Here is a 21,920-nt window from a genome sequence, read left to right as displayed (position 1 = left end):
TGTGTGTAATAGGTGTGCATATCTATGTATGACACATTAGAAATTACTGACAGAAGTTTCTATACTCAGTCATTTTCAACCGTGAGATAATTCATTAAGCTTAGTCATGTACTATGGCCCAAGCTAAACAACCTACCTAAAAGTATTTTGCATTGTTTATTCCTTTAAATTGTTTTGATCCCTGTAATTGTCAACGCTTTAAATTCAGTGTTTCCCATCATCTTTCAGGATGCCGAACTCTCTGTAGCCCATTTCAAAGAGAAGTTGCTACAGAGCATACTCAAAGCTCATTTCAATTAATGCTGGCAATATTAAGATGGTGGGTGTATGTGAACTCTTTAAACATTAAATCTGACTCCCTTTCCAATTTGAGTCTCCCCTACTTTGAATTTAAGAACATCCCATAATAAGAATCAAGCATTCTGATCCACAAGTCTATCAGCTCATCGGTCTTTCGCATGAGCTCATGTAAATTTCCAAATCACCTGTGTCATCTCTTAGACATGCCAAGGGCAAACATTCCAGTCTGGTATTGCGGCAAGAACATAACACACATTGTTCTAAGCCACATCCATGTCCTAATACACTTGGCAAGCCTTCAGAGAGGGGAGCCATTTCAGCCAGACTGCCGAAAGTTACCTAGGACTTCGCCCTTTCTCTTCCTCGGCAAGCAGAAACAGGTGAGTGCACTTGGGAAGTTAATGAGATGACCAGGCTCCCGTGCCCGCCCCTCATTACCAGCCAGGGGTGCAGTATCTGACCCGTCCATCAGCAGAAGCACAAATCAGGGAAACAAAACAAAAGCCTGGCACAGGAGATGTGTGACTGCCTACAGATCATGAGGAGGAACACTGCTCCCTTATCAGCTGGCCTGGCCTGCAGCTCAGTCCCTCAGGGGAGTGAGAAAGAATGCGGGCTATGCTTGGGGGAAGAAGGATAAGAGGGAAAGGGCCCCAGAGAATCCCAGAGCAAACGGGCAGGAAGTGATCGAACAAGTTTTAGTTCCCTTGAAACCCTGGAGGCCAGCTGATCTGAAGAGCTTCGCTCATGAATTGCACCTATTAAAAAACACTCCCCTGCCTGACACAAAACTGAGTCCAGGAGACGAGGCCATTTTTAAGTTTCCCAAAACTTAAAAAATGCTGAGCCTTCGCAACAAGGGAGTGTCACGAACCTACACCCAACATGCAGGCAGAAAATGACCAATTATGAGCTGTCCTTCCAGGTAACTGTCATACTGACTAAGAAGAAATTAAGGGACTGGAGGTTTCCTAAGTAATTCGGTTCAAAGGTGGTCTCACCTAACATCACCTACGTAGTTTAAGCCCCATCAGCTCTGCCAAGTCTTCTTTTCAGGGCTCCCTTCCTTCCCCAGGGACTGGAGCACCACCCCTCCCCCAGCCCTAGCTGCTCAGGATTTTATTACAGCTCCAATAGCAATTAACCCTGCGTGCTCTGGATAGAAATGTGGCATGTGGGTGTCCATGTTTTCGTCAATCATATCCACTTTCAAGAATTTCTGAACACTCACTTTCTGGTAAGGTTCCAGTACATATAGAGAGTTCTAGAAATGTGTGTTCAAAGATCAAAAGGGAATCTGAAAACTAGGACTCTAGTCTGGTTTCTGGGATTACAATGGACTTTTCTCTTCTAGAAGCCCTACCTTCTGTGATAGGGCCGCACCGTCTTTATAACACGGAGGGGGAAAGCTTAACTAACTGAATGAATGAACATGTAGACTCATAAACCCACTTAGGAAAGAATACATCCCCCCAAATCTCGAGTGGCTGAAAACTTTAGAACCGCTACTAAACTGGGCTGACGACAAACAGTAAGACTAATGCTTCTTACGACTATGACCGCATGGCACCACAAATGATGTCTGTCCGATCAATCAACCTAACACATCCCCCATCTCCAGAGAAGGGTGGCTCATTGGCAGGCAGTTTGCATGATACAATTCCCAGCGACGAGATTAAGGCATATTTCTAATGCCACCTGTTCATTAAAGGGCATAATGACCACATAAAACAACAAAACAATAATTAGCAGGGGAAACACTTTGTAGAAACTGCCATGGCGGGGAAAGGCTCAGCATAGACTCCGGTCGCCATTATTTCGCTCCCCTCCCACACCTGTGCCGTAAGGGTTGCCTAAGAACAACTGACACCTCAAAAATATAAGGGAAGCAACCGATGAGCCCAAACCAGAATATCCAGTTTTACCGTTTCCAGCTCTCGGATTTACCATTTTAAATGCATCTCCACAACACGTTTTTTTAAGTACCTATCACTAACACAGATGGGGTCACCTACCATTCAGATAGAACAATGAATAGAACAATGAGGTTTTTTGGTGCATAAAGGCCAACACATTTTCAGGTTGTGAATCGTAAAAGCTAGACATTCAAAATCTACTAATTAAATTATATCTAAGTGTTACCTGTGAGAGAAGTTTTGACCAGAAAACCATGAGGCTCCTACCCCAAGCCACAAGAGAGGGGAAAAAAAAAAAAAAAAAAAACCTGTCGGAAGTTTTATTTATTTCAAAATAGAAGCCTTCGATTTAAATTGTACACAAGGCAGGGCACCTGCGAGGCTCAGTCAATTAGGCATCCGACTCTTGATTTTGGTTCAGGTCATGATCTCAGGATTGTGAGATCAAGCCCCACATTGGGCTCCACACTGAACATGGAGCCTGCCTCGGATTCTCAGTCTCTTTTCCTCTATCCCTCCCCGACTTGTTCGTGAGTATGCACCACTCTCTCTCTCTAAAAAATAAAAAATTACAAATAAATTATATATAAGGAAACTACGGAAAATGCCAGGTTTCCGCCGCTGGCTGAAATCCCAGACCACTCTGTGGCCAGACCGCAGGGGCTGAGCCTGCCACGTTCTATACCTCTGCCCCACTCAGGCTTGGAACATTCGAGAACCAACCTCATCAGGAAGGTGCTTACCCTCTGCTGCCTCATCCATCCCAGACATTCGCTGGTGACGCGCTTGGTGAATTCATCCCAGCCAGAGCCACTCTGACAGGTGTACCCTCCACCACCCTTGGAGCTGGCCCTTCGGACTCGAGGGGCGCTGATGGCTTTATAAAGGGCTCGCATCTGCTCCTGGAGCTGCAGCAGTCTGAAAAGAAAGGAAAACAATCACACTGTTGCAGGAAAACTGCCTATGGGCTCATGTTCTAGGCAAATGTCCCCCTTTCTGAATCTCCTTCATTGCCAGGATGGAGGTCACAAATGTTGGATTTGGAGAATTCTTTACCATCTGACTTGAATTGCAATCCCATATAAAAACCTCACTACTGTGATGGTCAGAGCCTGAAACATCACGGCAAGTGTAGCTGGCTTTGCCTAACCTGGTAGCAACCTCTGCTTTCCCCCTAAATTTCACCCTGGGAATTTGCCTCGTATCCTGGGCCCCACGTACCATGACAACAAAATCAAGACAGCCCGTTTCTGCTTTAAACTGCTTTTCCAACTCTACAGGTCTCATTTTTGTACACATGAAACTGAGCCTGACTTGGTATTGGACCCTTGAAAGGCAAATGCTGTACCAAAGGCCATTGCTGCTCCCCAGATGGAAGTCCAGCAAACATCACGGAACAAACTCAACCCTTCAACACAAGCCAGCTCCTTTGGGCGGGTCTGTCTGATTCTTTTCATGGCAGCCTCATAAGATGGAAGCAGTGAGTGCCGTCCGTCTGTACACAGTAGCTACGGAACAGCAAGGCAAGGGAGCCCTCCCCCTAGAATAGCTGTGCTCCCTTCAAGGGAGGACCTGGGCCACGGGATCGGGCGAAAGTGGGTTTATGACGCCTGCATTTAGGCTCTGGGGTAAAGGCAACACCTTTTCTGATAAGCATCACACGGCTGGCCCATCTGTCGCATCTCTCTGATCAAGCTATCGGTAATTTCCATCTGATCATTGGCCTGGGCGAAACACTCATCCAGTTCTCTGCTCCGAGCCAGCTGTATTCCATCTCCGTATTTCAGCTCCTAAAGGAAAGAATTCACATGAAGGAAACGTGGAGAGACAGCTTCACGGGTGTTCACACTAGAGCAGAAAATGCTGGAGAGAGAAGCTTCACTTTTGTTAATGGCAGCAAAAGCGTCTGCTGTGAACTTAACAGTGTAAGTTTCCATTTTGCACGTGACTGCAAAGTATTCCTGCCTGGAAATTACCTTATTAATTTGAGAGAGGTGGGTAAATAGAGGAAGATTCATGAAGCAAAATTTGTGGACTGTATTTTAAATTTTTACTAGGCTTTTAAAAGTATATTTATGGAACAGTGAGTTTTCCCTTTCTTCAATGTGTTAAATGCTATCTTTCCTGTTTACAAACAACATTCGGCCAATGGGAATTTCACTGGGGTAAGAACATAGTACTATTATGCTAGATAAGGTCTTTTACACACGAACTGCGATTTTCCTCCGTCTTATGGGAACAAAGTTTTTCCGTTCTTAAAAAAAAAGCTATCGGGGCGCCTGGGGGGCTTAGTGGGTTGAACCTCTGCCTTTAGCTCAGGTCATGATCTCAGGGTCCTGGGATCGAGGCCCGCATAGGGCTCTCTGCTCGGCAGGGAGCCTGCCTCCCCCTCTCTCTCTGCCTGCCTCTCTGCCTACTTGTGATTTCTGTCTGTCAAATAAATAAGTAAAATTTTAAAAAAAAAAAAAAAAAAAGGAGGCTATCTAATTCATTGTCTTGGGCCAATCAATCTCCTGCTTCTGATGACATGTGACCCTTATGTGAGATGTCACCTTTGGGGGAGGGGTGATGGGCACACGAGAAGTGCTCTGTACTATTTTTACAATTTCTTGTGAGGCTATCAATATTTTCTAATTAAAAATTGTTTTAGAAAAGGAAACCACCCTCTTTTCCCATGCAAAAGCCTGCTGCCACAGGGCCATATAGGAGCTTTCCCTAGAATTTTACATTTGCTGCTTTAATCGGGCTTCAGCCAAATGAACCTTCTTTCTCTTAACAGAAATGGCAGCAAACACACTACATTTCCCTGACGTTATTCCACTTCCGTGCACATAAGTAAAAATACACTGAGAACGTGATGCCATGTAAATTTTCGAAACCACATGGAAAGCATTTCCATAGCCACTACACCTCGTGTCCAGGTCTGGGGCGTGCACGTGTTCAGTCTGAGTCGCAGGAGTTTCCCGTTTTGCTCTAGGTAAAGGAATCACGGCTCTGTGAGAAGGAGTGCGTTCCAAGTCAGAGACTTGAAACGACCCGAACTAGAACCAAGCTCATTTGCCAAGTCCCAAATATCCTTTTACAGGGACTAAAGTTAAGTTATTTTTTTAACTGGGTGAAATAGACCAGAATCCACCCCAAATCTCCAAAATTGAGAAATTGGAACATTAAGATATTCTCCAAACAGAACCTTGCAAATTCACTTGGTTAAAATCCTTCTTTATATTTATTTAACGGGGTACTTTGTGATGGGCCAGATTCCCGGTCCGCATCGGGGAGGCTAGAACTCAGTCCCTTCACGGGGACGTGCAATAAATCAGGGGAAGGAGAGAGAAGGGGTCTATGGCCCCACCACTCTCTAGTCTAGTTTTAGCAAATTTGAATGCTAGCTACAGTGTTTCAAAATAAAAACTTGACACATACAACCTCACAGTGTCCAGGATTTCTAAGCCTGTTTCAATGAGAATCTAAGCTAATATCCAGAAATACTGGAAGGTTTTTGTTAAATGCTACCATTTTCCTCAATTTTCAATTGCATTTTCTTTTTTTCCCTTTCTTTCTTTCTTCCTTCTTTTTTCTCTCATTTTCCTTCCTTCCTTCCTTCCTTCCTTTGTTTCTCAAACAGAATTGTTCTCCCAATATGGTAATTTTTCCTAAAGAAAAAAGCTAACTTCTTAAATTGATGGTGTACAACACAAACCCGCAATATACACAAGTCAGGCTGCATTTCTAGGAAGAGAAAGCGCTACAATAATCAAGCAAACAATAATAAATGAGGAGCTGTTGCAAAGCCAAAAGGGTGGGCATCTGTGTAAATATTTGCTGGGGGAAACCCTGCGAGCCCCAGTTTCCATTGTTAAACCAACATCGCCACTAGGTTAGGAAGATACACACCCCTCTCTAGTCCGTTTAGAAAAAGATAATCTCTAAACCCTAAGTATGAGAAGGAGGGTTGTGAGTGAGGAAGCACAGGTCAGAAGGATAAGGCGACGCTAACGGGGAACAAAGCGAGATGTGGCCAATGGAGCGGGACAAGCAAGCTCACCGGCTGCACGATCAGCTCTGCCCGCATCAGGCAGTCCGAGCAGTTCTGGAGAAGCTCCTGGATGGTGTTCTGGTTCTGGTGCCTGGACATCGTCCCTGTTTGACTGATGAAGCAAACACAAAAAAGCAGGCATGAATTTTTTTTTCCGGTTTCAAAACAATTTCAAACTTTCAGAAAAGTTGCAAAAATGCAACAAAAACACTCCTATAGACCCTTCAGCCAGAAATGCTAACATGTTTCCTGTATCCTCCTCTTCCCTCTCTGCAGGTGTATTTACCTATAGATCCCCACGCTTGTCTGAACCACTTGAAGATCATCATAAGCTTTTAAGCCAAAATATTTCAGCATATGTTTCCTAAGAATAAAGACTTTCTATTACATAACCACAGTAGAATTATCAAAATCAGGACATTTAAAACTGAATATGATTGGCTAATCTATAGAACATTTTTTAATTTTACTAACTAGCCTAATAATTACTAAAGGTTTTTTTTTTCCGGGTCTAAGATCCAACCTAGAAATAGTCCCTTGAGTTGTAAAAACACATTTCTAGCAGCTTATCTATCACCTTTCCCGCTTCATCCCCCAATAATCCACAATGAGGATTATTTGCACAAGCCCCTCCAAGGGAAGACCTCAACGGATCAGACCCAGAGTATGAAAGTTTCACTGGCCAGTCTGGCTGAGGAAAACTGCTAGAGGCACAAGATGAGCTTATTCTAAAGAAGTATTTTCTGCTATCACAATGAGACAATAATGATGAAGAAATACGGTGTCAGGAAAGTGAAGGGAAATGTAAACAACTCTAACACAAAAACAAGTCACTTTTCCTTCCAAGATGGCCCTATGGAATATTCTTCTCTACAAGGACAATCACCCAAATGTATCTCTCAAATGAAACCCTCTTTTTTAAAGATTTTGTTTGAGACAGAGTGGGAGAGAGAATGAGCTGGGTAGAAGGGACAGAAGGAGACGGAGAAGCAGACTCCCTGCTGAGCAGGGAGCGGACTGGGGATTCGATCCCAGGACCCCAGGATCATGATCTGAGCCAAAGGCAGGTGCTTAACAGAGAAAGCCACCCAGGTGTGTCCCCAAAACACTTTTCTGGTAGATTCAGAAATCTTAAAAGAAAGGTGGTGAAATGTAGATGTACTATATTTTAAAGAAAGAGATGCCAGGAATGTAATGTGTTCCAGATAGAAGTCAAAAGAAAAGGTATGATAAAAATAGTCCTGCTTGATCATTTGCCGGGATACTCTAAATCATGGCACAGCCTCCTATAGCTTAGCTTAAGAGAGATTTAATGCATGTTGAATTATGGTTTAATGTTCAGGAAAAGGTCTCCCAAATGCATTGCAAGAAGCCTGAGTCCCTCACAGGGCCCTGGAGGCACCCAGGCCCCTTGGACAGGGCAAGCCTACACCTGCAGAAAAAAACTCTTCGACGCCTGTTTGATGCATTCACTTTCTCCTACAAGTGTGTGTACCTGGGGGCTGGGGTGTGTGTCTGTGTGTGCTGTAAAGAAAGATTTTCACTGTTTAATAAAAGGGGGGTGTTGTAAAATCCAGGCTATACTATTATGCACAGATGGGGTGAAATCGCAAGAAATTTCTTCCATGGCACCTGATTCTACATCTTTTCACACTGGAGAAGCACTGACTTTCCCTGCCACATCTTGCCGTCCCTCCCTGGAAGCGAGGCTCCTACAAGCCAGCACTAGCTGATGTATGTGGGTGAGGACCCAAGTTCTCCCTGGGAACCACTCCTGGGTGATGACACCGCTGGTCCAGGCAGGCCCGGGCAGAGCGCAGCCCGGACTGCCCACCCATCAAAACCAGCACACCCCACCCCCCACCCCCCATGAATGCGGCCTTCTCTTCCTTCCATGCTGAATGATACAGGAAATCTGGCACATTACATCGCTGAGATGTAAGCAGGACTCCATCAGTTGTCAAAACTTGTGCAAAATTCCAATCGCCTTAGAATCACAGGAAAGAAATTCAAGAGACAAAGGGAAAAAAAAAACTGGGAAATACAGAAAGCTCATTTAGAACCCTAGGATGGAAAAGGAATCAGGAAGGTCCTGTGTAATTATCTTTGTTTTCTTTCTTGAACGGGGATGAGAGTACCTTTGTTTGGAAGCATTTTCAGCGATCCTGTTCACAGAGTGATTCCCACAAAGAAAGCCAGTCCCCAGCATACAAACGAAAGGGCTATCTCTTTGGGCAATGGAAAGTCAGAGTCCCTTAAAAGACTTAATAACTTGTGCTCTTGTAAAAAGTATCGCAAACTGGGTGAAGGGTCCAGGAAAATTCTCCAGTAGCTTTACAAATTTTCTGTAAATGTGAAATCATTCCAAAATAAAAATGCATTAAAAAAAGAGAGAGGGGGCGCCTGGGTGGCTCAGTGGGTTAAAGCCTCTGCCTTCGGCTCAGGTCATGATCCCAGGGTCCTGGGATTGAGCCCTGCATCGCATCATCGGGCTCTCTGCTCAGCAGGGAGCCCGCTTCCTCCTCTCTCTCTGCCTGCCTCTCTGCCTATTTGTGATCTCTCTCTGTCAAATAAATAAATAAAATCTTAAAAGAGAGAGAGAGAGAGAAAGGCAGGGAGGCCAACTCAGCTGTGAATGAATGGACCACAGTGTACATACAAGTCTTTTGAAGGGTGAGTTTATGACACTCAATTCTAAGCTCACTTGACAAAATATAAAACTCACCAGCTTCTTCAAAACCAATTATTAGTTACATGACACAAAAGTGAACTGTATCCAGCAAAAAGGGAGGTGAGGAACTTATATGTTGGATTAAAATACTGATGGACTTTCTACATTTTTTTGGTTCCCTCCTACTTTTAGAAGACATTTGTCTGGACAGCAGTGGACATCTCTATAAATTAAGAAGCCATCTTCACTGCTTCCTCTCCCCTGCACACATCTGAATTTAAATTAAAACAACAACAACAACAAAAACCAACAACAACAACAAAAACCCAGGTAACTTCATGCTGCTAATAATTCTCAAAAAAAGGTCTTCACGCTTTGCAAAAGGACCTGCCTATGTTCACCACACATGCCCTAGATAGCCACTAAAACCCCATATGTGTCGCTTGGCAATTAAGTGAATACACTGACAACTATACAGCAAGAGAAATGCATGAAAATCGAATCTTTTTAAGGGTCAACAAAAAAGGAAAAGCTAAGTGTCAGAACAACGTAACAGAGACTCTTTGGCCTTGCTGTTTGTATATAGGAAAAATATGACCTAATTAACCAAGTTCCATCTGACACACTACTTCTCAAGACTGTGCCTGGCTCTTAAAGCAAGATCTACACATCCCCTCTTTAATCTGTTAAGACTCTCACTTCGGTCCGACGTGTGGCCCAGAACAACCTTTGGAAACAGAGCTAGGTGAGAAAGGGAACTGGGTGTACGCTTTTTCCCACAGGTCAGTCTGTCAACAGGAGACAAAGGGAGGGAGACTTGGGCCCACGGAGGTTTGGTGACTAGGGATAAGAGAATCCACTTTCCTGTTCCGTTTGAGGGTCTCTGGCCCAAGGGAAGATCCCCATAGAAATGGATCTACTGAAATCAAGGAGGAAGGGCAGGCAAAAGGATTGTGACTCATGGAGTGGGTCTGGCATCAGGCCCCTGACCTTGTGCGGTGCAGGATTCTTCAGCAGGAGAGCCGGGAGGGCTGGCTTCGGGGAACATGTGTGTTTTTTTTACAGTTGTGCGCCCTTCACAGCTTTTTGAGTCAAATCATATTTTGTATTGATCACATAACAATTCTGGAACTTTTTTTCTTTTAACATCAGAAATGTCTAGACCTGGGTTTTCTCATCCACTAGGCAAGATGATACCTAAGATGTCTTTAGTTCACTCTTCTGTAACTGTTTCTTAAAACTACCAAATGAACTCCTTCCTACCGAGAATGTTATACACGTTTGTTCTGTCTCATGGCAGGGAAGTTTCCTCTTAAGTTCATCCAGGGATTGGGAAAATGCACAATTCTATCATAGGTGAAGAAATAATTTTTAAATAAATGTACTTATTTAACAAGCATGGAAAGATTTTAAAAATCCCTGGCCGGAAAGAACTTTCCACTACGGGTACATATAGGTGTTGGGGTGCAGAGATTTTAAACCACGGTGGGAATTGAACTAACAAGCTCAAAGTTCACGTTTTAAATCCCATTTCAGTGACTCAGTGACATGGAAGATGAAAAATGTCATGTGGGGGGAAAAAAAAAGGCCTACAAGAAAACAAAACTCACTTGGGTCAGATCAGTCAAAAAATACTGACTTCTAAAATTAATAGCTGTCCTTAAAAAAATAACATTTGTCCTCAACTTTTCTGAAATTCTGGTTTTTATCTTCAAACTTACAAAGGCAAACGATTCATACAACAAAGAACCTGCCTACACAAATCCTTAAAAAAAAATTCATTCTGAAACTTGTTTAAGCAAGTAGTGGTTCAGTTTACATAAAGATCCCTTCAACAATGGCTAAACGGAAAATGCATTCTGGATTTTAATCCAAATATTAGGGACAAAGCACACGAATATGTGAATAATATTAGACAGTTATCTTTTATTTTACTACCGACAAAAAACATTTTTTTCTTTAAAAAAAAAATAGGACTTCAGAACTAGCTGTTTTAAGACATTAGTTTAACACTGCCAAGAATACTATAGGAAAAAAACCAGAAGACAAATATTTTGAACAGAGGCATGCAGCATTACAAGGTAATTTTTTAAAATATTTACTTTTTGTTTTTTAAAGTCATTTTATAATATCTATGCTGTTCATTACACACGTGGCCCATGCCAATGAATTCTGCATTTCTTTTTGTGGATACACTTTTTCTCCTATTGGACTCCTCTTCTTCCTTCCTCTGTCTCCCTTCCTCCCTCTCTCTCTCTCTCTGCCACCATCTTTATCTCTTGCCTTTCTTTCGTTCATTCCATCAACCTAGGATCCTGAACAAGTACCAGAAATGGCATTTTATGTTTCCTTATATATTCAGGTTCAATGAATAGTGACCTTAGAAAAGCTCCATAAATACTGGTTGGAAATTAGAATTGTGTGATGCATTTATAGGGATCTTAAAGCCCATTTGCTAAGCTCTTTATAATTTTCAAAGCATTTTAACATGTACTATTTGAGTTTCTTTCAAGGATCTTGAAAGAGGAAAAAGTGATCATTTTACTTTTTCACAGAAGGACGGTATCACACCTCCAAGACACATCAAATGTGCTACGCAGCGGAGAGGTCATGTGTCCATCCTTTGGAAGTCACAGACCACATGCCGCCTGCCTGGAGCTCTTGTGTTCCCACCTCTGCCCTTATTCTGCACTAGTTATTACACACCTGCGTACCCCAGTCCTGGAGAGCAAAGTCCCATATCTTAGTCACCCTTGACTCCTCCATGCACCTAACAACCTCGTTTTGCAGACAGAAGGTAGTTAATGCATGTTTGTTTGGTTTAGTAACGAAAAAGAAAAACAAAGGTAAATAAAAGACTGATCCAAGGATATGACCACCATGTCCTTACCCTGATTTCCAAATCCAAGTCAGGTAGCGCACCTGCCCTGTCCCCTACCCCCCATTCCCACCCCAACGATGTGAGAAAAGGGTTTTTTCCTATAAATTTTAGAAATAGGGTCTTCTCCAAGCCTTCATTTTGTCCTCACCCGGGAGCTTTGGAAGCCGTCTGTAATAAAAGCTCCACTTCCTTTCCATTTTATGATTCTCACACTGCTTTCAGTGGATTGGAGCATTGTGGGACAAACAGAAGACATAACATTAATTTCATGAATACTCTGAGGTCGGTAGACCAAGAGTCCTTTCCCTGCTCAGCCACTCCTGCTTGTACAGCCTGTGACTCGGAGCAAATGACTTAACTCACCATGCCTGGAGTTTTTGCCTCTGCAACACACAGGAACACACCCACCTTCTGGGCTCGACGGGATTCTTAAGGGGAGCCAGGAAGGTTGGCCACGTCCCGCACAAACCCAGTCCTCACTGCAGCTGCCGTGAGGAGGATAGGATTTTGAGATTTCGATTTTATCTTGCATTTTGTATTTTTGTCTCAGTGTGTAATTCTGAGGTTTGCCCAAGGATACTTTGCACCAATTGGGATAAGGTGAGAAGCAAAAAAGAAAAACAAAACAAAAACCAAACCAAACAAAACAAAAACATAAGAAAGAAGAAATGGATTAGGTATTAAATATGAGGCATTTCACATGTTCCTAAAATTATTACAAGACCTGAAATTAAAAGTTTGAGATGATTTAAAGAGAGTGACACATTTTAAGAGCACAAAACTTACTAAAGGGATAAGAAAATTCCGAAAAAGATGCCCTCTTTTCCTTCATTAAGTGGGGATGACACATGGATATTTGGTCCTTAATGCCATAAGAATTTCTATTTTGAATTATTCCCCTATGAGAAACCTCCCATTCATTCTGAGGAAAAAAAATATATATATTTATAGGTTATCTGGTTATTCCTCACGAAGTCAGCTCCTTTTCAACTTTTTTGAGGTGCCAGATGAAGCAATGGACGTTATGTTTGCATGTCAAAAAAATTTCATTCCAGGGGCAGCGGGCTGGCTCAATTGGAAGAGCATGAAACTCTTGATCGTGGGGTTGTGAGTTCGAGCCCCACGCTGGGTATACAGATTACTAAATAAATAAACTTTAAAAAACAAATAAATAAAAAATTGTCAATGTGATTCCAAGCAAGCCCTTAAAATCTGTTTGCTAAAGCATCATCAATTTCATGAAGTGTGGATTTCACCTTCAAGAGGCCCTTCCCAGGTACTGGACCCGTCCAGTCCCAGGTGCGGGCGCTAAGAAGTAAATGGTTGGGCTGTGCTAACATTTCTCCAGGATGTTGCCCCAAAGGAGAGGCCCACTGAGACTTGGGGGTCTGTGGGGCGGTACCTTCACTATCAGAACCACACCTACTGGTTCCCATGGAGTGCAGGACAGAGAAAGAGAAAAGGGAAGGGTGGGGCCAGGCCGTAAGCAGCATGGCCTCCAGACTGAAGCACGCCTTCTAGAACCTCCTCATCTGGAAAGACTGGTTGGCTGAGGATTGAGCTGGACTCCCCAAGTCACACCCAAGCCCGCCTTTGCTCCACCCTAGGTAGTCAGCTCTGAGCCATCAGGGCCATCAGCAGGTTTTTTCTCTTTCCCAAGACATTTCAGTCACCTGAACTACGATGAAATTATGCCCATATTTAGAGGACCAAGTTAACTGCTGTTGAAAGCTGTTCTGTAGGGCTGACCAACAGGCATTGGCTGAAGGCAGCATCACACTGTGTTTCTTCCTAAGCAGATGGAAACCCTACCAGAGGAATAACAGAAGAGTACAATGGTTACGAAATAAATATTTCACAGGAACGCAACAGAGTAAAAGCATTTTAGCTAGAAGAGTTTTCAAGTACAAAAAATAATTCTAATAGCCAAGGTTTTTGATCATTTCTTGACCCACTGCGGTATCCTGGATTCAAACGCAGCTCAACCACTCACTAGCTGTGTGACCCGGGCCACGTCACAGTCACTGCTTTAACCTCAGTTTACTATCTGTACAATGGGAACCTTCCAATAATGGACAGAAGATACCTGGCACATCACAGGTGTCTCCCGGGTGATGGTAACTATTATTAACCACTGATCTGATACTTTTATAAAAGATGGAACTTACTCAAAGTTAATAACCATGTCAGTGTTATCTGCTCTAGATTAAGCTAAACTGAATCTTACTTTGCAATCGCTTCCCGGAAAAATATTGAGAAGATCCCTGCTGTGAGTCACTGGACTCCAAGCCTGTTTTCTCAGACTCTCCCTGGCTTCTCGCATCCAGCTATCAGGGGCAGCCGCCACTCCACCGGCCGCAACCACTTTCCTGTCCCACGGTCAGGCCACCACCCTCAAGCAGACTTTCATCACCTCTCTCCTTCACTGCCTGATGGATTCCTTAAGCCACCTTCCTCCAGACCCAGCACACAGCTGCACAGAAACCATCCTACAGCTCACTTGGACAGTCTGAGCTCCCTGCTCCTTCAGTGCAGGACACTACCCCTCGGCTTCCGTGAAAACCTGCAATGGCTCCCCTCTGCCTATGCACATTCCCCACCATGGAGTCAAGGTGTCCCAAGGGCTGGTCCCAACCTGCCCTTCCTCCTTGATGTCTTACAGCTTCCCACTCAGAAAGGAGACTGTTCTACAGGCCTTGAATGTGCTCCTGGTCTTTTGCCTCCCAGATTTTTCTCATGCTCCTCTCTCCTTCTGGAATGTTCTTTGCCCATCCATCCTGACCTGCTGAAACACTCCCAAGTCTAATTCAGCATCACTTTCTTTATAAAATCTCACTAGTGCCGCCACTACAGATGTTATCTTTAGGAAGCCTTGGAATCACTGATACTCTCCTGTCCATCATCCTTTTGTATCATGGTGCTTATTTTCCTTTAAGGAACTCCATTTCTTTCAAGAAGTCTTTGTCATGGGAAAAAAAAAAAGTTTTTGTATTTTCACCTTTGACTCTCTTTGACACCTAACACTCACCACATGTTCCATATTTACTGAATGAATGAATGAATGAATGAGTGGAACTGAGATACTTCCATTGTTTAAGTACAGGGCTGTCCAGTTTACTACAAAAGATACATGGTCTAAAGGCACAGGCTCACAGGAGGGCAGAGGGGAGTAGCCTTGAGTTTCCTAGCCAACTTCGCCATGAGTGGACTTGGGGATTTAGGGCAAGTCTTACTCTACTGGTCTCCAAAGTGGAAGAATGACGCTTCTGTACACCTTTGCACCCTCCACAGCCTTAAAATTCAGTGCAAATGGACCCGTGTATCTCTCACTAAGGAAGAGGCTTCTTTTTAAAAGACAGTTTATTTTTTATTTAATTTAATTAATTTATTTATTTGACAGGCAGAGAGGCAGGCAGAGAGAGAGAGGTGGAAGCAGTCTCCCTGCTGGGCAGAGAGCCCGATGTGGGGCTTGATCCCAGAACCTTGGGATCATGACATGAGCCAAAGGCAGAGGCTTTAACCCACTGAGCCACCCAGGCGCCCCTAAAAGATAGTTTAAAACAAACTTTGTATCAAGTAAGGTTCACGTGTATTTTGGCTTTGAAATCACGAGTTCTGGAGAAAAGTAAGCATTAACTTTATGACCACATATTTCTGAAGCTTAATCACCCTATTTGGCTTTTAATCCTCCAATAATATCCACACTTTGATCAGGGAAATATACAACTGTGGGACTTTGTCGCTTGGCCTCCAAATTTCACTACAGGTTTGTCATTTCTTTTAACCGAAGGAACAAGACTGGGGTAGATCTGCCTAAATTGAAAAGCATATTAGTATAACATCCTATACAACCAAAATCCACAGTTTAAATTTTCAAAAATATACTTCTTACATCATCAAGCACATAACATTTACCGAACTTTCAAACACTGAGTAAAGAAAAAGAAATGAAAGTAGTTTTGATTCCATTCAGCCTACAATAAAGAAAACACAAAAGATGGGTGGGCAGGGAAGGAGGAAGAACCACAAATGAGATAAAATACTGTCTTAAGAACTGACAGTGTTCTTAATATAAAGCACAGACACAGGAAGATGTTTTAAAGTCATCTTAGAAAGTAAAAAGGAGATTTAGGCTCTTTACACACTCAAATTAGTTTACTTAGGGAAAGGTTAGATACAAACACCAATTCTTTAAAATTGCACTTATTTAAAAAAATAATCACTCAGACAATAAAGTGGCAGTTTAAATAGACAAGCTTAAATTCAACCAACAGCTTCCATGCCAGTTTTTGTGCCTTAAAAAGAAACAAAAACCTTTATTTAGAAAGACTTTGGGGGCAGAAAAGCACTTAGTGAATTCTTAATCCTCCTTCATTTGGGGGCAGTCGGGTCAGAGATGAAATCCTCCTTCTACAAAGTACATGGTCTGGGACAACAAGTCCCTCCGTGCAAAACCATTAAAAACACCAGAAAAAAAAGTGTCAGGGCAAGTCCTGTCTCTCTTCAGTCAGTTCTCCTTATTTTTAAGATCCACAAGTCAGCAGTTGCTGGGTGTGTGTGTGTGTGTGTGTGTGTATGTGTGTGCTAATTCTCTTTCCAGAGGGGTCAGCCGCACCATGGGCTGGCCAGGCATGCTGGGAGAATCCCCATTACTGGATCAAGAAAGAAGGGCCCCACGATGACTCCAGCCCCCAAGCAAGACTTCCCGCTGCCGGAGGAGGGGGGGAAGGCGGGGGAGGGGGGGGGAGGGGGGAGGCTTTCTTTCAAAGCACAGAAAGAAACGCCTTTCCCCCAAATTACGTAATTCAAAACTTCAGTCTGTCTTCCCTTCCCTGAGAGGTAAAACTTGACATACTCATAAACAGCTTTTAGGCTGGAAAAACAGAACACAAGGTATAATACTATGGGAAAACATTGATCCTCCTCAAAACTTAGTGTCTCCGTGAAGGATCCTTACAGTTCGTTAGCGGATACATAATTCTTCACAAATTTACCTCTACAAGAGGCCGAGGGAGCAAAATAGTCCAATAACCAGTAATGCTTATTGTCAATTAAAAAAAAAAAACTCGGACTCTGAATGAACACAATCATTTTTTTTTAAATACAAAATCAAAATGAAATACTTGATTCATAAAATGCCGGAAAAGAAAAATTGCTGCCCAAGAATCCTTTCGAAATTACGACTTGACTATAAATGTGTGGGTTAAAAGAACGTGCTTCCCAAATACAGGAAGACTGGGAGGGAAAAGTAAAGTGTCAGATTTAATCGGTTGGCTAAGTTTTAAAACAAACTAAAACAAACTTAAAAACCAAAGTAATAACTGGTAAAACTTTCTCCCCATTTTTCCTAGTACTCGGTACGTATCTCCTGGAATTCCCCGGGGTGCATTATGTCCAAAAAACAAGAGCTCCAAGATCGAGACAATTCTTTGCTAACTCAAAAAGAGGAAATCAATTGCCAAGATGCTCGGGGAAAATAAAGACATAAATAAACCGAAGCAGAAAACAGGTTGCAACTCGAGCAGTCCCTGCGTTCAAATCTGCTGGTAAAACAAAAAACTCCTGGAGTGTATTCAGGCTGCTCCTCCCCAGCCTAAGGCCACAGGCAAGGTAAATAATTTTCTGGAACGCAGGCCAGTTTCCCAAAAGCCCTGCTGGGGAAAGGCTCGCAGGGGAGCGGGGAGGGCGCCGACCGCAAAATTCTCACGGTTCCCGTGGGCATCTGGCAACCAGCTCTGCGGACCCAGTAAAAGCAGCCTCATTATCTTCCCCCGACCTCCCAAACGACCCCCGCGATCGGTTTCCGCAATGATTCTGAGAAACAGACCCTCCCCACATCCCGGGGGTCCCTCCGGGGTACCTGAATCGGGAGAGGCCCCCAGCGTCGCGGGCTGGCGCGGATGGGAAGCAGCGCCCACCCCGCCACATGTCCCCGCTGCCACCCGAAGACCCTGCGCCCGCACTCGGCTACCAATAATACACCGAGGTCCTTCCTCCTGGGCTTTTTTAAAAGGAGGAAACCAAGGGCGCAGGCTCAGGGCCACAGGTACGGGGGCTGCGGCGCAGCGGGGCAAGGGGGCAGGCGTGTTCTGGCTGAGCCCGGACCTGGGGCCTGGCGACTGCTCCGGCCCGAAAGCTCAGTTTGGGTAGCAGGGGAGACCGAGGCGGGGCCTTCTGACTTGAGACGCGACCCAGAGCCTCCGGACGCGCAGCCTCCTTACAAAAGCCCTGGGTGGCGGAGCCGCCAGGCGCCTGAGAGGGGTGGTCTCGGGGTGACCAGGAATTTAGGATAAGCCACCAGAGGCGGAGGAGCCCCGAATCCGAGCCCTGCCTACAGGTCAGGCCGGAATCCCCGCTCGTTTACTGTTCTACTTTTGGTAATAGTAGGTTAGGTTGGGTTTTGTTGTCACAGCCCCGCCCGACCTCCCACCTGCCGGCCGGGACAAAGGGGATGCCCGCTGGGCCCCGCGGCGCAGGGGGTGGAGGGGAGGAGTCCTGGAGGCAGAGACCCCTGTGACCCGCACGCCCGCTGCGTCCTCCTGCACCGCTCGCCGGCCACCCTCCTGCCCCGGCTCGCGGGAAGCGAGAAGGTTGGGACGGAGAACCCGCTTGCGGGGAAGGACCGCTCCTCTCCGGGCTCGCACACCCACCCACCCGGGTGTGAGCTGCGCACTGGGCGGGAGGACACCGGGCTGCTGCCCAGCGCCAGCAGGAAGTGCTTTCACGAACTCGAGCAAAACCACTTTCCTCCGCCAGGACCTGTTTTCTTTTCGTCGACCAGAGGAGAGCTCGTCCCTCCCTGTCCCAGCGTGCTGGGGTTCGGAGAGGAGAGCACGGAGACCCCGCGGGCCCGGGCGCCCGGTGTCTGCCCGCCGGCCGGTACCCACCAGTAGCCGTCCGAGTTCTGGTCGGTGACCGTGCAGCGCCGGGAGTAGTACATCCTGCTGGTGCCCCCGCCGCCGCCGCCGCCCCCACCGCCGCCGCCGCCGCAGGTCACCTCGTAGCGCAGGTCGGGACCGGACTCCGCGCGGGTCATGCGGCCCAGCGTGTTGATCCGCGGGTGAGAGCCTCCGTTGCAGCTCATGTCGGCGGGCACTCAGAGAGCAGCTCAGCGCCGAGGCATAAGCGAGGGCGAGCGGGCTCGGAGAATGTGGGGTGGGGGGTTCGAAGGAAAGGCCCCCAAACTGGGAACCGGGGCGGGCGCGCAGTAGGTCGCGGGGACGCTCCTGGCCACCAGGGCCGTCCTGGCCGCTGCGAGCGCGGTGCGGCGGACGGAGGTCGGGCGCGGGGACGACGACGGGCGGGGAGCAGGAGCGGCGCAAGAGCTGTGGCTCGGAGGGCGGCGAGGGCGCAGAGGAGCGGGCTCGCGGCTGGGTGTTGGTGTTGGTCGGTGGGGGCGCGAGTCTCCTCCCCGCTGGCACCCGGCGCCCAGGCCACACCTGGCGGGTTTCTTCCCAGGGCGGGGTGCGGCCGCTGCGCCTCCCCGCCCCACCGCGGGTGTCACCGACGCGCTCGGGCCGCCCCTCCCCACCTGCGCCCGCCGGCCCGAGGCTCCGCCCTGCGCCTCCGAGGCCCGGGGAACGCCGGCAGGGGCGGGGTCCCCGAGACCCGAGCGCCCCTGGCGCGGCGACCGAGGGGAGGGCGTGCGGCGCCGGAGGCCTTTTGCTCAGCGCTGTGGCTGCGGCGGCCGGGCCAGCGCGGCCCCTGCTTTTCAGGATTTCCTCGGTCCCTGGGGCGGAAATAAGACGAAAAAAAAATAAGGGCCATTCGATTGGAGGGTTACTTATTAAACACATACTTTTGCTAATTCCTGGAAACGGTGCCAGCCAAGCTTTGAACAGAAACATAATTGAGAAGAGCACGCTTAGATGGTGAGGTTTCATTTTAGGGAACTTTTTTTGGAATCTTCTTTTATTCCGGGATTTCAGAAAAGTTGTCTCAAAAGTCCGATTCCCGATGTGTAAAACGAGCCACCACTTCCTGGGGAAGTCTTCCCCATAAATAGTTAATTTCTTTGTTGTGAAGATTAAAAAGAACACACTAATCATTTTGCAGTAAGTAAAAGGAAAATACACATTGTCATTTATTTTACTTTGCCTGTTGGTGGTCATTTTGAATAAGTTGCAAAGACTTCCACCTTCACATCCAGTTGTTTGGTTTTTTTAAAAGAACCTTAAAAAAAAAAAAAAATAAGTTTTTTTTCACGTCCCTGAACGTTTGTCTCACGCCCCTGAGCACCTTCTCCCAGGATCCATCCCTTTCGAAAATCAGCTTTTCCCACAAGTCAGTGGCCTTCCTGGGACTTCAGTATGAGAACAGCAAAGAATCCTGGACAGAGATATCCACTTGGTACAGATGAGTAAGTCAGAACCTTCCAGCAACTTGCTCCAGGGCCCCTCTTAGTTAGGTGTGAAACACACTGTAGTCTCTGAGACCAGGGCTGAGATGCAGACCCAGTCAGGCAATCCGCAAAAAACTGCTTTTATCATCTGGAGAACTGTTAGATTACTTTTTAATAAACACCATTTAAAGATCTTTATAATAAATATTTATCCTCTTCCCAAGCAATGCCCATTAACTTACCTTCCTACACAATATATCCCAAAATGTGAACTGGAAAGAACGAAAATGGAACTACATTTACATGTCCTAAAGGCAATAGGAAGTTTTCTAAAAGTTCCCATATTATAGCACCCCGAATCACACCTCACTCTTTAGGCACAAATCTCCAACAAAACGTGCTGTTCTTGTTCTTCTCAATCAACCTCAGAGTTGACCAGATTAAATACCATGAGGTCAAAGTTTACCACTGTTAGCACACTCAGTAATTCCCATCACTGTCTCAGTTTAGACTCCTTTTTAATAAATGGGAATATGATAAAGTTCAAATTCAAATGATCACACAAGCTCTGATGTACAGACAAGAACGGTGTTTCTTCTGAACATTGACTCTTTAGCTCAAAGTCTTTATCAGCACAAATGGCCCATAATATCCATTGGCTGGAGGGAAGAAAAGCCATTTGGGGTGCATAAGGCACGTAATTTAATTTGGGGTGTTTTGTTACCTCTCTGTGTCTCATTGGTTCAGCAAATAATTATAACCTACTGTATGGAGGGCCGGAGTTAGATTTTGGAAAATACGAAGATGAATGAGGCATTGTCACCGCCCTGAAAAAATATAGTAAATCTTCAATTTAAAATCCTCAGGGATTTCTTTATTCTTATGCTGTGTAATGAGAAGATCATGCAATTGCACAGGAAAATTCTCCTTAAAAAACGAGACAAATCTGTAAACCACAGCCCATTCATGACAAAAGCTCCACCTAACTCACACTGGACCCAAACGCCACCCAGACTCACAGGGCTGTTCCATGTCTTTACAAACAGGGGAAGAGGTGAAAAGTACAACCCACCAATTACACACCTCTGGCTACCGTTACTTGGTAGCCTATCCTACAGATTCCTGAGCTCCTTTAGGGCATTTCCAGGAAGGGGATTGCTTTCAGCTAACCAAACATATCAGGTTTGGGAAGACAATGGCTTCCGTTTATCTTTCTCCAAGGATGATAAAGGAAGATAAATAGATGAAATAAAAGATTGACATGATAGATGGAATCCAGACATATACACATGAGTTGTCTAAATAAGCTCACCTCGTGGAAGGTCCCACATTGAAGGCTGGAGATCAGAAAATCAGAGTTCTGATCTGAGTGCTACAATTTATTTGGGCAGGAGATCAATTTCTTCACATGCAGAATGGAAATAATAATCTTGCCCTGCTAATTTTATAATATATGAACATTCTTGAAAGCAGAAACATTGTATAAAGCTAAGCTAAGGTATAAATCAAAAGCTTTTGACTAGATAGAAATCTTAGCTTTTAGTGTTTAATCCCCCATGAATCAATAAAACTCCCTTTTGCAGATGTTTAACCTTCATTCACTTAAAAAGCAGTTATTAGGGGCGCCTGGGTGGCTCAGTGGGTTGAGCCTCTGCCTTTGGCTCAGGTCATGATCTCAGGGTCCTGGAATTGATCCCCGCTTCCAGATCTCTGCTCCGCGGGGAGCCTGCTTCCTCCTCTGTCTCTCTGCCTGCCTCTCTGCCTACTTGTGATCT

At 45.3% G+C, this 21,920-nt stretch overlaps 1 protein-coding gene across 3 annotated transcripts in view; it reads right to left on the bottom strand.

Annotated features, from left to right (window-relative positions):
* The window catches only part of LOC122912595 (desmoplakin), a 45,850-nt gene extending 26,877 nt beyond the window's left edge, over positions 1-18,973 (bottom strand). The window contains exons 1-4 of one of the 3 annotated variants that reach the window (XM_044258567.1): positions 18,692-18,973; positions 6,262-6,364; positions 3,858-4,006; positions 2,960-3,134 (exon numbers count right to left, since the gene is read on the bottom strand). In XM_044258567.1, coding sequence (XP_044114502.1) covers positions 2,960-3,134; positions 3,858-4,006; positions 6,262-6,364; positions 18,692-18,888 — 624 coding nt within the window. In that variant the 5' untranslated portion in view covers positions 18,889-18,973. Of the gene's footprint in view, positions 1-2,959; positions 3,135-3,857; positions 4,007-6,261; positions 6,365-17,664; positions 17,748-18,691 lie in introns of those variants that run through there. The other 2 variants (XM_044258584.1, XM_044258575.1) reach the window with 2 other exon arrangements.
* Positions 18,974-21,920: the final 2,947 nt, after the last annotated feature.

The sequence above is a fragment of the Neovison vison genome, chromosome 1 (genome assembly GCF_020171115.1).
Source record: "Neovison vison isolate M4711 chromosome 1, ASM_NN_V1, whole genome shotgun sequence".
In the NCBI taxonomy this organism is placed as follows: domain Eukaryota; kingdom Metazoa; phylum Chordata; class Mammalia; order Carnivora; family Mustelidae; genus Neogale; species Neogale vison.
Note: the sequence above shows the minus strand (reverse complement) of the source record. Positions and strands in the feature narration are given on the sequence as shown.